The following is a 16,602-nucleotide window of genomic DNA, read 5'->3' on the forward strand; positions in this document are numbered from 1 at the left end:
TACGGAAAGAAATTTGTTTCTTCACAATAATGTTTGTGATTTGTTTCTCAAAAGGTGAAAAAATGGTTACTTTCTGAAGTCCATCATTACGGTGGGCTAGAAATGAGTTCCCTACAATAATGATAAACGCAAGAGAACTCATGATAAACCCAACTCAAAACATTTTGAAAACGAATATTCAACAAAAAAGTGGTGATAATTATGTAAACTCATATAAGTAATTTGTTTTAGTTACTCCTTCGTGCCGTAATATGAATCGAATGTTATATACTGAATTGCGATTTGTGCTTTTAAACACTTTCATCTTCTCTCTCTCTGTTTTTTTTTAGTGAATTAAAATTCATGCTTTGTCACTCTAATCAACTCCATTTATCATTATCATTCTCTCTATTGTTCTCCATACAACTATTTTACTAAGTCACTAAGTCATTTCTTATCTGCCCTCCTTCCTTATATTTATATGTAATCTTTATTATCTTTGTAACCAAACATTTGCAGAATGCCTTTAGCCCAATACTTTCTATTAATTTTATTTATTTTTATCAATTTTATTTTATTTTATTAATTTTATTTTTTTTTTATTAATTTAATTTTTTTTATTAATTCAACTAATTTAGTTTATTTTTTAATAATTTAATTTTTTTTATTATTAATTTTATCTCGTTTAAATTATTTTTCATTCCTAAGTTTTAGTTATGTATGCCCTTTATTTTTTGTTTTTTATATTTCTTTACTTTTCATTTATTCTTAATTTATTTTTATGGTATATTTCTTTTTTTATTTGATTATTAATTTTTCATTTTCTGTTAAGTATATCATTTTCGCATCAACAAAAGTTTTTCAGACTCCTTAAAAGTGCAGTGAGTACTTGATTCGAATATGTAGAGAACTTATATTCAATATATTTTAATTATCAAAGTTGAAAATATTTCCTTCTCTGCTTCGAAGTACTAAAAAGTCTTAAAAATAATTTCCACATCCTTAATAATTTTGGTTTTATTTTTTTTATTTATAAAATAAATTTATTACTTAAATTTCGTTAATCTAAGTATAGAAATCTAAGTATAGAAGCATCTAGTGAACTTAAAAATAATAGTGAACTTTTATTGTGGCTTCCGCCTTAACAACTAAGTATGATTTATGCGATTTTGCTTAATTTACAATTTATGAATTTCATTTTCTGTGGCATTTGGTTTCGGAGAAAAGTGTGGCCAAGTTGAAATCTCACTAAACAATCTATTGCCGGGACATTCAGTATCACGTACTTGTCTATGGCCAAGTAATTTAAATTCAGGATGTATATAACCTTTTGCAACACCAAATGATATTAGTTCGCGGGCAGCTCTAAGCATTTGTGGTGGCGGTAAATCAGCTACAAAAATAAAACAGAAAATAATTAATACACTTAATTACATATAAGTGAACTATTATAATATCATGTACTTACTTCTCCAATCGCCTATCAGACAAATGCCTACACTCTTGTCATTATATTTGGGTGCATGTGCACCGATAACATTGAACCCACGTCCGGTGTAAATCATGCCATCACCTCCAATAAGAAAACTATAACCAATATCATTCCAGCCACGCTCTAGTTGATGAAAGTCCTGTATCGAACGCATCGCCTGTATACAGTCGGCTGTGGTGTAACAGGCACTCGGTATGTATGAATGATGTATGATAACGAACGGAGCTGGTCCATTGAAATGCTCTACCAATTTGGAGGGACGTGCACCCCAGTCCGTACGAGAGATAATTTGTGAATGCTGCGTATTTGGCATTTGTTGACCCAAACCTACAAAAAAAAAGACAAAATACGTACTTATTAGCATTTTGAGCAATAATAAGGAATCAATATTATTATTATTATTTTGATTTAATTTTAATAAAATATTTAAAATATTTTCGCTCGCTTATAACTGCCAAATGAAATATGCATGGACATGCAAATTTGTTGGTTTAATTACATTTCCACTGACATCTGTCAGAAAAAATATGCAACAAATACGTATTAATTATGCATATGACCCACGGGGCCGCGCAAGCTCCCCCCTGGGTAAATTAAACACAGTAATTTGCATTGGCATTTTAACTGATGTGTGTGGGTTTGTGTTGTGAGTTGATGTGATTTACAAAACAATTTATGACAATAAATAAATTCTCTGAAAACCTCGCTTGCGCCCAATTTAATGAAATATTTATTAAAATCCAACACATGCAAATTAACTTAAAAATTTTTGACTAAACAATTTTTGAATTATTCTCTATTTTAGTTTGAATTGAAAATCTGTGAGACCAAAATATTTAATTTATTTTTTTGAATTTATTTATATTTGGGAAACTATTTCGTTATTAGCTCGAAATAGTTAAGCAATTTATGTGCACAACTAACAAATGACGGGTGTATCGTTTGAATAAATATTAGAATTGTATAAATTTTCCGGATTTGTGCATTGATACATTTGAAATCCCGAAATTTACAAAAATATATCATTATATTTGCCTTCTGCTTTATTTTATTTATGTTTATTGCCAATTGTTGATTTATATTAAAATAGAATTGAACTTGTGTAACACAGATTTATTATAATCTGATTATATATAATAACGAAATAATTTTGCATTATTTAAAGCTTTAATATTTGATTAAATAATATTAAATAAATTTGAATAGGAAAAGTAATAAAAAGAGTAAAAAAAAATAGTTTAAAGAATTACGAAACCTTATGTACCCTAATACGGTCAAATCATATACATACTACGTATATGATTCTACGTTTAAGGTAAAATTGAGTCTGCTAAGTTCACATATTGTAACTTAATTTTATCGTAGATATCTGAGTCTCTGGCAAAAAACGGGTTAAAGTTCATAAATTTAGATTTTAAAGGGTTAATAAAAATTTATTTTAAGAGCTTTGTATTTTCAGGAGCTGAGCAGATAGGGTTGGTAATCATCAAGAGTATTATAAGCAACGCTGTTAGAGTAATTATATATAAAATAATTCACGCTAGGAATCAGTTAGTTAATTTCAATATAATATATAGAACTGAACGTTTATTGTAAACCCGCGTCTTTCCGCCCTATAAGTAATAGAGTTGCAACTAAATTGTGTTTAATCACGTAGCTTTGTTTAAAAGTTAACATATATGAGTATATATGGCAAGTTTTCAAATTATAACAAGATTTAGGCTTCTATAAAAATAGCCAAGATAAACCAAATAAGTCTTTCTGGTGAGGATATTTGGTTCTATGGGCAGAAGCAATTATTTGTATAAAATAATACGAGAATATTATTGAGAATATTATAAGTTAGAATGAGAAAATAGAGTAGCAGACGATGACTGAAACTACTACTCTGCTAAAGATAATGTGTAGAATATTTGGAAGCATTCGGAAGAGGAATGTTTCAAATAAAATACGGTATAATGAAAGAAAACAGGTCCTGACGATGTCTGAAACCATTACACCATTAGAGATAATGCGTAAAATATTTGAGCTTATTTAGAAGATTAGAAGATTGTTTTGTATAATACGGTATAAAGAAAAAATAAAACATGTTGATGATACACGAAACCAATACACGAGATTCAAGAAATAAGTTGGTTTAAATATATAATAAAAATGTACAATAATAGTAATACTAATGTCACAAAGAAATAAATACAAAGAAAATACAGATAAAACATTGAATAAAAGGTTTGGAAGACCCTAAATAATATTTCATAAAAAACAATTTACATATGTTCAAAACAACAAATTATAAAAAGAAGTGCTTGACAGTAGTTTCTAATGATTACTCTCCACTGAAACTTTAACCAAAATCCTGAAACCATTACACGGTACACTAAATTCCACAGTGAGAGCGAACTAAAAAGCATTCGCATATAGTGATCTTTAGATAAGCAGTCGAAGAAGATAGTAAATAAGATTTTTGGTATAATAAAAAAAATTTTCACTTATTCAAAGTAGGGATCCTAATAAAAGATTAGAACTTGACAGCATTCTTCTAAATAGCAAGGGAAACCCTAAGCTTTAATACCTAAATGCAATTTTTTAAAAATTTATTTTTTTGTACTCATCCTAAATAAGTTGCATTAACCATCCTCTCACATTCCCCTGCTATGCATGTCTTAATAGAATGATCCACTACCTATGCAACCCTAACACAACAGCAAAAAAATTGCACAAACTCAGACCGAAGCACGTAAGCTTTTACGCGCTTAAGTTCACCACACAATTACGCTAAACGTTCTCACTGCGCGAAAAACCGTTAATCACTTCCTTTTCCTTACCTAAAAACCGCTCGTGCGATGACCGACGAAGAATAACTGTTTCAATGAGTAACTACGTTCGTACGTGCTGATAGTGAGCACGACGCCACAAAACTGGAGATAAAATTCCAGTGCTATTATGAATGAACTGTGTTTGGTCGCAAGTAAGTCGCTGGTACAGCTTAAATTGTTTTTGTTTTTGTTTGTATTTTTTCTTTCCTTTCTTTTGTTTCTTCCTATTGTTAGTAGTTTCGCCGACGACGTTTTTATAAATAAAACGAGCGCAAAAAATTCCCCTTCTTGTAAAAAAAATATTGCTGTAAACAAAATAATTTAGCTTAGCGTGACTCAGAGAGATTAAAGACTCGAGTGTGATTGATTGAGTCGTTTGTAAATTCATATTGTATTACTCTCAATGTTATGAGACTTCTGTTTTATTAAGTCTTGTTGTTGTTTTATTATTTTTGTTGTTGTAGATTTTGCAATGTGTGATTTGGTAATAATTTAAGCTGGTTTTATTGCTGATCTCCTCGATGAAATTTATTTGTTATTGGTGGCTTTGTATTAATCGCTGTCTTACAGTCAAAGAAAATGTTAGTATGTTATGGTTAAAGCGATATGAGTCTTACTTTCGTTTTGACCTAATTTTATTAAACGAATAAAATTGTTTTTTTTTTGTATTTAAATTTAATATTTACACAAAGCCATAGAAATTATTAAATATTTGTTTTATTTTATAAATAATAAATTAAAATAAAAAAATATTAAAATGGTATATGTACACATATGTTTATATTACTCTAAGGTCAAACATTTCAACTTAGAATTTCTGAGTAAATAAGAAAAAGTATCGTTGGGTACTGATATAAAATTATTTGTTAGAATAATTCAAATTTAATTAATAAAAATAATATAAAATGTATTTTTGTTATTGTAGTTCACTACTTTTTGAAAAACCTCTTTATGAAATAAACTAGTTTCTATTAAATATAATGGTCACTTCTGTCTGAAAAATTTGATTTTAAATTACAACTTATATTGATCTCGCCCGTGCGACTCGTGGAGTAACATTAGCATGACTTTGTCAGTATTACGTTCCTAGATTAGGTTCTATAGATAAAAAAGGACAAATCATGCAACAAAATAATGCCTCTACATACAGAATTGTATGGAAATTTAACAATAAAAAAAAATATAATTAATTAATTAATTTAATTATTCTACAGCTGGTTTATCATTTCCTTGTAATATAAACACAGCAAGTAAAATTGTTTATAAAAACTTTCATAGGAAAAGTAACAAAACTCCAGCAAAATATGCGAACATAAAAAGTTAAGTACGTCTTTGGATCAGTTGGTTAAGGTGCGCTGATTTTGAACTTCACATTTGGCAGGACCCGAGTTCGATTACTGGTACTTGCAGTCTCCAAAATAATTATTGACGAATAATTAAATACAAGAATTATTTCCAAGACCATTGATGATGTAGGTCTTTGGCAATACTCGAAACAGCTATATGGTCAGCCAAAAATTCAATTAATTAAAATAATATAAAAAAATAAAAATTTCTTGTTGTTTTAGTTCACTACTGTTCGCAAAACGTCTTTATGAAATATAATAAGTTTCTATTAAAATATAATAGTCACTTTCGTCTGGAAAATTTGACGTTAAATTACAACTTAATTCAATTATTTTACAGCTAGTTTATGATTTCGTTCTAATATAAACTCAGCAAGTGAATTTGTTAATAAAATTTCACAGCAAAGTAACAAAATTTCAGAAAAATGTGTGAACATAAAAAGTCAAGTGCAGCTTTGGGTCAGTTGGTTAAGGTGCGCTGACTCTGAGCTTCAAATTTGGCAGGAAACGAGTTCGATTCTTGGTACTTGCAGTCTTAAAAAATTATTTACGAATAATTAAATACAAGAATTATTTCCAGGACCACTGATGATGGGTACTTGGCAAAACTCAAAACAGCTGTATGATTAGCCACAAATTCAATTAATTCAAATAATATAAAATGAATTTTTGTTGTTTAAGTTTACTACTGTTCGCAAAACGTCTTTAGAAAATTTTATTAAAATTACAAATCATTAAAAAATTAAATGTTAAATTTGATTAATTCAAGTTAATAAATAAATTTAATTAAAATTTTTTTATAAATTTTGACTATTTTGATTCAACAAATTTATTCAAAAATAATTATTATCAGCTTTATATATATTTGTATAATAGAAGTAATACTGAAATTGTTTCAAATATTTTTTTGTTGCTTCTGATTTCAGTTATGAAATTTACTATTAAACTAATTGATACTGTAATATTTTTGTACAGTTTTCTTTATTTGTAAGCATACCATAGATGCGAACCATATTTCTAAATACGGCATCTTGCCTGCACATGTAACAACTCATTTAACCAAAAAGTCTTTCTCAAATACAATTTTTCTTAATTGAAAGTAATTCTCTTATATTAAAAGATTTAATTAACTTTTTCTTTTTTGCGTCGCCTATTAAGTAACTAAAACATTATCTATGAATTTAACATACATAGTCATACCCGTAGTAACTTGTTTAATAGATTTCCTGGTGTTACTATGCGTACCGGTTTTTTCTAATGACTTCACACTTCACTTCATATACTAAATTAGTTATAACAGTGATGACAATTGGTAAATTGATTTAAATTTTTCTCATGTACCACACTTTTAAAAAATAAAATAATTAATTAAAATATTTAAAAAATTTGTTTACCTTATCATAAATTAATTAAAAATAAATAACATTATCTTTAGAGGGGAATAACATTTTAATACAAACATTTTTTTCCTGCTTAATTGTCTTGTTAACACTTCTTAAATTTGTTTAAAAAATATTTAAAATTTTTTTTTGTTAAATTAATTTAAAAAACCACCGAAATTTTCAAGTATCAATCGTTTTAAGTTCCCGCGAAAGCAGTTAATCTTTTTTAAATGAGTTTAAATATTTCATGACCTACAAATGAATAAATAAATAATATTGGTCTGTAACGACTTTAACGAGCTGAGGATTATTAAAACGGTATTTTTTTTTTATTTCGAAGAAATTAAAACGGAACATTATTAATTACAAATCACTAAAGTACCTTCTTAAGAGGTTATTTTTTTGAGAGGGGAAAATTAAAATTTTTGAATTTAACATTTTATACTAAATTAAAAAAATATGCAATCTTGAAAAAGCAGACAAATAAATTTTAATATGTATTTATAATTAATATGTGAAAGTAGTTTTCTTAAAATATATTTAGTTCAACTGAAGTTGCAGTATTCTGAAACAAATTTGTAAAGTTTCATTGAAAAGTAGAATCTAAATTACTCACATATAAATTGATTACCGGTATCGATACTAGTAAAAATTTCCCGTTTATTGATATGTGAATGCAGTTTTTTTTGTTTGTAGACATTTCTCTGTCAGCTGAGGCTTCAGTACCCTTAAACACATTTGTTCAATTCTATCTAAAAGTAAAATCCAATCCACCGTATAAATATATAAAAATATATTTATATACTCTCTTGTATATTTTATTCCAGAATTTTTTCTACATAAAAATCTAATTCATCCGATAATTATATAAAAATAATATAGCTTATTCCAGACATTTTCTACAAAAAAAGCGTACTGTTAATTTAATTTGTTTGTTTGTCATTGTTGCTATTATTATTATTATTATTATTACTATTATTATTATTATTATTACTATTATTATTATTAATTATTTTTTTATCCCTATTTTTTAAAATAATTTATTATAACTTTGCTATATAATATTTTGTTAAAATGTAATGTCTCCTCTTCTGTTAAGGTGTGGTAAAGTTAAAGAGCATAAAAAAAAAGATGCAACTATGCAAATACAAAAATTATGTACAATGTAGGAATAAAAAATTTTCAATAACAACATTGTTATCTTGTGAGGCAAATAAATTTTTTTTTTGTATTCATAAATCTTACTTGAGCGAATGATGTGAATTAGTAAATTATCTATTGTAAGTGAATTATTTAAAATTGAATTGTTGTAACATAATTATTTGTGAGAAATGTCAAGATAGTTAACTTTTTAATAACGTCATATTTAAATGGCTAAGACAATTATTTTAATAATATTTTAATATAATATAATAATAACAAATATTTTAATAATTTATTGTTGAGGCGTTCTTATGGGAAACACTCATATATGTTTTCTACAATAGTTAAAAGTAGTTTTATTAGTATGTTGTGGTACCGAACTATAAGCTACTATTTTATTGACTGTAAAGTTATTCTTAAGCTTCACTAAGGTTAATGCATTGATAAAGTCTAATTCAAGAAAAAAATTCTAGATAAAATGTGACCGTTTATATAATGTAATTGTTCTTATGTATACAAATAAACATATTTATGTATACTGATAAATATTAAAAGCAATATTTACATATGATATGTATTTATACACAGTAAATACATTTGCATGTACTTTTCCACTTAATCATATGCACATATTTATTTAACAATGGTAGATAATTGCACTAAAGAAGCTTAATCTTTTTTTATTTGTATCATTTCAACTCTTTTTTTTTAGTATATTTCGGTCGCTTCTATTGTTTAAACTAATATTATCATCTTCTATAGTTATAGCTATATATCCGTATCGTTGAAAATGTTAATTTTAATTTTCTTATCAACTTTTGTAATATAAAAGAACACATCTGCAATATTTTTTTTTGCTAATATTTCTCAAATTGTTAAAATTTTAAACCAAATTTTTGTGCGGATTTGCATAATATTTTATTTAAATATAAATAAATTTATAAATAACATTCAATGGCACGCTTCGTTTGCATGTCAAAAGCGCCGTTGTTAGAGAATATTTTGAACGTCTCTAATTTAGCTGTAGTTAACAGCGCTTGTTAACAGAGTTAAAAATAAAAATAGCAAAAACAATTTAATTATACATTAATAGCCTCCGAAATATGTGGAAGTCTTTATAAAAAACATAAAAATAAATAAACGAATTTCTGAGTAGTAACGTTGCCTGCCTTGCCATTTGCACATAAGTCATTGGCATTTCAATCTCTGAACTCGAGCAACCGATAAACATATATACTCGTATATGAGCAACGTGCCTGGTAAGTAGGTGGTCGGTCACGCCGCCGAAAATTAGCAAGTGACTAATCAAACAGAAGAAATCGTAGACGTTTTAGATAAATGCGGCAAATTAAGCGAATCTGAAAGTCTATGTAAATAAACCGGAGAGACAAAGAGAGAGTAGAGATTTTAATTATATATATTAATTATTAGGTGAATATCTCGGCATTTAACAGTTCCACATATAAGGTACTTTTTTACAGGTGGTTTTGGTTAAAAACTGGTTGAATAGTTAACTGAATATTTTAATCATTTGATTTTCTACTTAATAAAGTTAAGCAGTTTTCCGTTGTATTAAAAAGATTACATATATAAACTTTTATTATATTTTTATATCATTATTTACATTAAGACTGAAAAGTTTTCGGAAATTCTCATTTAAAATTCGCGCGCTGTATATTTTTCGATATTTTAAGTTTATGTAGTTTGGCAGCACTGTCCTTAATTACTATGCCAAAAATGAGCGCGATCTGTCAGACAGTTCGTTTACGGCAGCTGTTGAAACCAGTTCACCTCAGTAGTGCGTTGCGAAATGTCTTCGACGGTCGTACGACCGTACTGAAAGGCTTTGTACCACTCATAAACTTGAGTTTTCGATAAAACTGATTCCCCATAAGCCTTTTGTAGCATTCGCAACGATTCTGCACACGAAATTTCGTTCGAAACACAAAATTTGATGCAAACTCTTTGTTCAATATTTTTTTCCATTGTTTTTTTCGCAACGCACTACTGAGGGGAACTGGTTTCAACAGCTGCCGTAAACGAACTGTCTGACAGATCGCGCTCATTTTTGGCATAGTAATTAAGGACAGTGCTGCCAAACTACATAAACTTAAAATATCGAAAAATATACAGCGCGCGAAATTTAAATGAGAATTTCCGAAAACTTTTCGGTCTTAATGTATTACTTGATTCAAAGTAATCAAGTAATATGTAATGCATCAAATCAGAGTTGAAAGTTTATATATACCGTGTACGAGTACTATTCTCGATAACTTCTGTTATTCACAACCGCAATATTTTATATGTTATAATAATAATAAAATATAAGTTAATTATAAATATAAATAAAAGTGTGTCATTTTTTCTATTGTTCTATATTGTTTCACTTATACGATAAACTATATGTACTGTCTACCAGTGGGCCAAAATCTGCGTAGTTTTTCAATACGTTAAAGCTGGGATTTACTTATTAAATAAGTGATAAGTGAAATAAAATTTATTATTCTTATTATTTACTACATATTTCAAAGCTGAATATTTTAGTGTTAATTTTTTCTTGCGGAGAGTGACGCGTTTTTATTACGAAAAGAAACTATTTAACAGTTAGGCGGATTCAAATAGTTAAGAAAAGACAATAGCAAAAATTTTTTATTTAATTTGTTGAAATTTCAATTCAATTTGTAATATATTACGAGCAATCCAACAATTTTGCTTGTGCTCCTTTTAATTTTATTTTAAATACCAAATAAGTTTGTTCTACACACAAATTAATTAAGTTTAACTCAAATCAATTGCGTCAACTGAATTATCTAGTTGAATACAACCCTGTATTTAAATTAAATCAAATTTAGTCTTACAATATTATTGCAAAAATAATTTATCGCAATACATATTATAATAAATAGCATTTATAGATTAACTGATATTTATTATGATAAACGCTTTAGCTTGAATGTTCTATGAATGTACATATTTATAGAGGATATATGTCTGTTAGATGTTCATAGCATATACTTATGAATCTAAATATTTTGATAACATAATATTAAATAAAATATTTGTAAAAAAATTATGTGTAAATTTTACTGAAGCTTTATAAAACTGAAGTCACTTTTTTGTTTCTTTTCTTAGTTTTCTTTTTTAAAATATTTTTAATATTTTATTTTTATAATTTATAATAATTTTTATATTTATAAGTGCTATGGAGTTATTATTTACTTTTAGGATTTTAAATATAGTGAAATAACCGAATGTATAAACACATTAAAATATTTTTAACTAAATAATTTAAAATATATATTATATTAAATTTTATATTATTTTATATTATTCTAGACGTAATATTATTTTATATTTCAATTCCGTTTTATTTTTAATATATTTTCGTTGTAAATTTTATTTTAAATTTTGATTCGTTTTCGTTGTTATTTTATTTATTGTTATTTAATTTTAGATTCTATTCGATAATTTTTATCGAATAGATTTTTTATAATGTATTTCGATTTAATTTTATTTTTCTGTATGAATGAAGTGAAAGGGTTTACTCTGTAAGTGAGTAAAATTTACTTTTCTAGCAAAATGTCACCCTTTTGCAGTGTGGCATTTTTAAAGCGTGAATTAGTTTCTTTTGTATGTGATATGGAGAAACTTTTTATATAGTATTTATATTTATTTTTATAATTAAAAAATATATATTTAAGAAATTATAAATGTATCTATTTATAAATATATATATTTATAAATATTTATATTTATGTTTTTAAAATATAATAAGTGTATAATGCACTTAATTATTTATATTTCTCTTTAATTATACTTTATTATCATTTAATTGTTGTTTTATTTTTGTTTTATAACTCCATTCAGCAGTTTTGTATTATTTTTTTCTATGATGTGACTTAGTTTCTTTAAATAATTATTTGGAAAAATGTGGTTATTCATTATTTTATTAAAATATTATTACTTAACACCATATGTGTTTTTTCTATTACATATATATATTTTACTTACTTCGCTTTTTATGCATTAATAAATTCTTGTGATAATATTTTTTGAAACATTTTTGATAATTTAGTATTATTAAAAATTTATTTTGTGTACAAAATTTATCTGTATTGTAAATATGTGTTTGTTTTTTTTGACAAATAATGTGCAAAATTTTAAAACTATTTACTAACAAAACACAACATCAACATATTTAAAGATAAAACAATATTTGTATTATGGAAAATATAAAATAATAAATATTTAAAATATTAAATGGCAATATGATAAGCAAAAACAGTTTTAACTTTGATTGATTAAAAATTCAGCAAAAAGTAAATAAATAAATAATCTGAGTAAGCATAACATTTGTCATATTGCGGTAAAGCATATAACAAGTATTATTTAAGCATATAAGCAATAAAAACATAACATACACACGTATGAATTATTTTTTAATAAAAAAGTTAAACAAATGTCGACCTTGCCACAAGCCGCAAAAAAAAAAAAAAAAAAAAATCAAAAAAATCGGGCATGTTAAAAACATTTTTGACATAACTATGCTACACAATGTAACTAACTGGGCTATAAATTTAGTCTGAAAAAAGTTAATAAGTCAAAAAGTTGTTACCATTCTCACTTTTTATCTGTTGATTTATGTGCGAATATTTGGGAGCTCGCCGCCGTTCAGCAGCGTCGGTGACTCTACGTCATTCGATATTATGTTGCCATGATAGCTTATAGACCTCAGCCTAGTAGATGAGTAAATTAAATTTTTGTCAAAGTCGTAAAGAATTTTAATATTCTCTTATCTAAACTCATAAACGGAAAAATCTGTTGGAATAAGTTTTTGATGTTTTTATTACTTAATTTGGCTTTTATAATAATTTTTTTTACACATAAATTTCAATGCTACACTGAAGAGATTTTGTATCATTAAAGTGAAAAATTGAAAATGACGAACCTTGAAAAAAGAAAATGGAGGTGTTATAGTAACATTTCAAAGTTAGCATAATTCTGTTATTATAAAACAGATTTAATTAAAATAAAACTCAAAATATATTTTAAAAAATGTTTACGGTAGGAAAAAAGATAGAATTTTTTTCTTTTAAAAATGGTCTAAGCCGTATAGTAAATGGATTTTCTAAAGTGTAAATAATATAAAGAGATAACTTATTTTTTCGTAACATATCATTTTCAAAATTAATTTTATTTTTAAATTTAAATTACTACATTTAAATTACTCCACAACAGATAATGCCTCTACAAACAGGAAATTTAACAATTAAAAAATAAAAAAATATAATTAACTCAATTATTCTATAGCTGGTTTATGATTTCGTTATAATATAAACACAGTAAGTGAATTTGTTAATAAAACTTTCATAGCAAAGTAACAAAACTCCAGAAAAATGTGTGAACATTAAAAGTCAAGTACGAGCTTCAAATTTGGCAGCACATAAGTTCGATTCCTGGTACTTGCAGTCTCAAAAAATTATTTGCGAATAATTAAATACAAGAATTATTTCCAAGACCACTGATGATGGGTATTTGGCAATACTCGAAACAGCTGTATGGTCAGCCAAAAATTCAATTGAAAATAATATAAAATAAATTTTAGTTGTTGTATTTCATTACTGTTCGAAAAAACCTCTTTATTTTTAAATTTGTAATTGAAAAAAAAAAAAAATCGTATCATTTTTTTTTTTTAAACTATCAACTTTCAATCAATTGCTACAACCTTTCTCTGGATGCTTTGTGTGAGTATTTAATTTTGAACTGATTTTAAAAGTTCCCCCACAAAACTAAAGAAAAACAAAAAAAGTTTTTTTTTAAGATACTCAAATCAATTTTAAAAATATATCAACAACAAAGGTAGAAAGAAACGTACTCATATCTATTAATTCCTCTTCACACTTCTGGGATGCAATATCGCGTAATGAAATTTTAATTACACTCACTATAAAAACACCAATAACAAGAAATTGAAATCAGGGAAAAAGTTGCATCTACAGAGTAAATCCATACTTTCAGATGTTTTCACATACATACTTCATCCTTCACAACGAGGCGCATTAAATTAACCGCAAGAACATTTTTAATTAACTTTTAAGCTAGCAAAGGCGAGGGCAATATATTCCTACGTATATAAGGAGTCGTGGGTACACGTGTTGTACGTGTGAAATGAGGCTTTGTAGCGAATTGTAGGCGTAAATATACATATTCAATAAATCAAAATTAATGTTTCATATCAAATAAAATTTTAAGAATTTATTTCTATAAATAATATTGTTTAAAAATTTAATTTTAACTTCAAGTCCTTTTTTCATTTAATAAAAAAAAATTATAAATTATACAAGTGAAGTGCATACAAGTGAAATACACAACAGTCAAAGACCCAGTTGTTCAGTTAAATGGGTAGGAAAGTAACTAATATTCGAGAAATTATTAACAAAGTTGAATATATCATATAAGAACCCAATAAAGAAAACCGAAATTACATAGAAAAAATATTGCTGCATTTAATTCGCAATTATAGGAATGTTTTCGCAAACATTTGAGTTAATTGCAATGTAGACGAGGTGACCAAATCAAGTGCTTCAGGTAATCACTCTGAGCTCATAAAAAATCTGGACATATAGTTGACATACCAAAGATTCAATGATATTTAGTTATATCTCTATGCAAGTTGGCATCGATCTTTTAAGAAAAAATCCAGTACTCTCATTGAGATATTCTGTTAAGATAACAGTCTTGTGGAGGCTTGCTGACAGGTGACAGCCGTTTGGAGAACCATGTTAGAAAATTAAATCTTTCTCTTAATCATTCCTACTGCAGTTATGGAGAGGGCGATGAACGTGCCTAACATTTGCTTTGGTACTACTCATACGCGGCACTGATTGATTGTTTCAAAACTTCCCTCTAAAAATTATCTCAAGGTTTGCCAGAGATGCAAAGTGGTTTTTAGACCTTTAAGAATTTTATACAGTAACACAATGGCTCAATAGGCCTAAGTGGACCCTTAAGATTGTCATTATAACCTAACCTAATTATGATTCACCTATCTTGGAGAATTAACGTTATGTATCTTGGTTATATAAAAAAAATGACATCTTAATTTAAAATAAGGTTGCATCATTATCTTTAAGTACATTAAAGATTGGATTGTAGCATAAACTATGTGTAATAATAAAATGGGAGCCACTTATTAAACTATACTTTGAAAATTTGAATCGAATTTAATTCTAATAACATTCTTGATTTATTCTTCTTGTGCAATGAAAATAATGTAACGTAAATATGTATATTTAAAAAAAATATTCAAATTTTTATTTATTTTGATTTTAAAAATAAAAAAAATCCAAGTGTGCAATATAACAGTAAAAAACCCCGAGTATTTTTTAATTATTAAAAGCTCTCAATAATAAAGTGCTTTTAAGTATTTTAGCAAAAAAAAAATATGCCACAAAAATTTCATTTAATTACAATAGCACTTGTGTTTAATAAATATAATTAAGTACTGTTAGCAACAGTGATATCTAATAATGAAAATAAAAATTAATTATCTGTAGCTGAACGTGACTTATTCATTTGAAATTGAATGGAATGTCATAGTGTATCAGTAAATGCTATTCATAAACGTGTAATACTGTAATTATCTACTAAGTACATTATATGTTGATAAGATGCAATTCTTGAGTAATGTAAGTTCATTCAGCTCAATAGTAACTGATAGTTCCTTAGTTCTTCTAAATTAAATAAATAAGTCTTAGATAAATAAGTCTTAATGTTGAAAATATTGCTTGTTTGGTTTAATTAAGTATGTAATTATATAATGAATAATTGCTTATAAAATTGAATTTATTTATTCATTTATTAAAAAAATCATTGTATTTTAATAATTAAAAATGAAAATGATAGCTTGTCTAGTAGAAAATATATTACTCACATAAGCCATTAATAATTTTATTTATTTAATTTAATTCAAAAAATTTATTGATAAGATTTAAGTGTTAAAAAGTTACACTGAATTAATTAATAAGTGCAGTTTTATAACTGCTTGGTAAATAATTGAAAAATATTAATTAAAATTGTTTAAGCATTACAGATTAGGTAAAAATTATAACTTTATATGTCCAATTAACATACTTTTTATACAACATTATTTTGGTATATATTATTATATTTGATATTAATTATATTACTATTATATATTATTTTATATGTAGCAATAGGACTATTTTAGTTACTAAAAAAATAAATATGTAATAAAAAAGATAAGACTGTGTGTGTTTACATAATAGTTATAATAATATATAAGTTATAATAATAATATAAATTTAGAAGTATAGCAATAATATATTCGTAATTATGGCATGATTATAATAGAACAATTGACTTATTATAATACAATATTTTCTTTAGATTTAAATTAACAATAACTAAAACGACAAAATAAG

The 16,602-nt window shown here is 26.0% G+C and overlaps 1 protein-coding gene across 2 annotated transcripts in view; it reads right to left on the reverse strand.

Moving 5' to 3' along the window:
- Positions 1 to 1,040: 1,040 nt before the first annotated feature.
- LOC119685652 (peptidoglycan-recognition protein LB-like) overlaps positions 1,041 to 16,602 on the reverse strand; it is a 31,020-nt gene continuing 15,458 nt past the window's right edge. For both annotated transcript variants that reach the window (XM_038099999.1, XM_038100000.1), the window contains exons 2-3: positions 1,448 to 1,798; positions 1,041 to 1,372 (exon numbers count right to left, since the gene is read on the reverse strand). In XM_038099999.1, the coding sequence (XP_037955927.1) occupies positions 1,158 to 1,372; positions 1,448 to 1,798 (566 nt within the window). In that variant the 3' untranslated portion in view covers positions 1,041 to 1,157. The remainder of the gene's footprint in view (positions 1,373 to 1,447; positions 1,799 to 16,602) is intronic.

The sequence above is a fragment of the Teleopsis dalmanni genome, chromosome 2, assembly GCF_002237135.1.
Source record: "Teleopsis dalmanni isolate 2A chromosome 2, ASM223713v2, whole genome shotgun sequence".
NCBI lineage: Eukaryota > Metazoa > Arthropoda > Insecta > Diptera > Diopsidae > Teleopsis > Teleopsis dalmanni.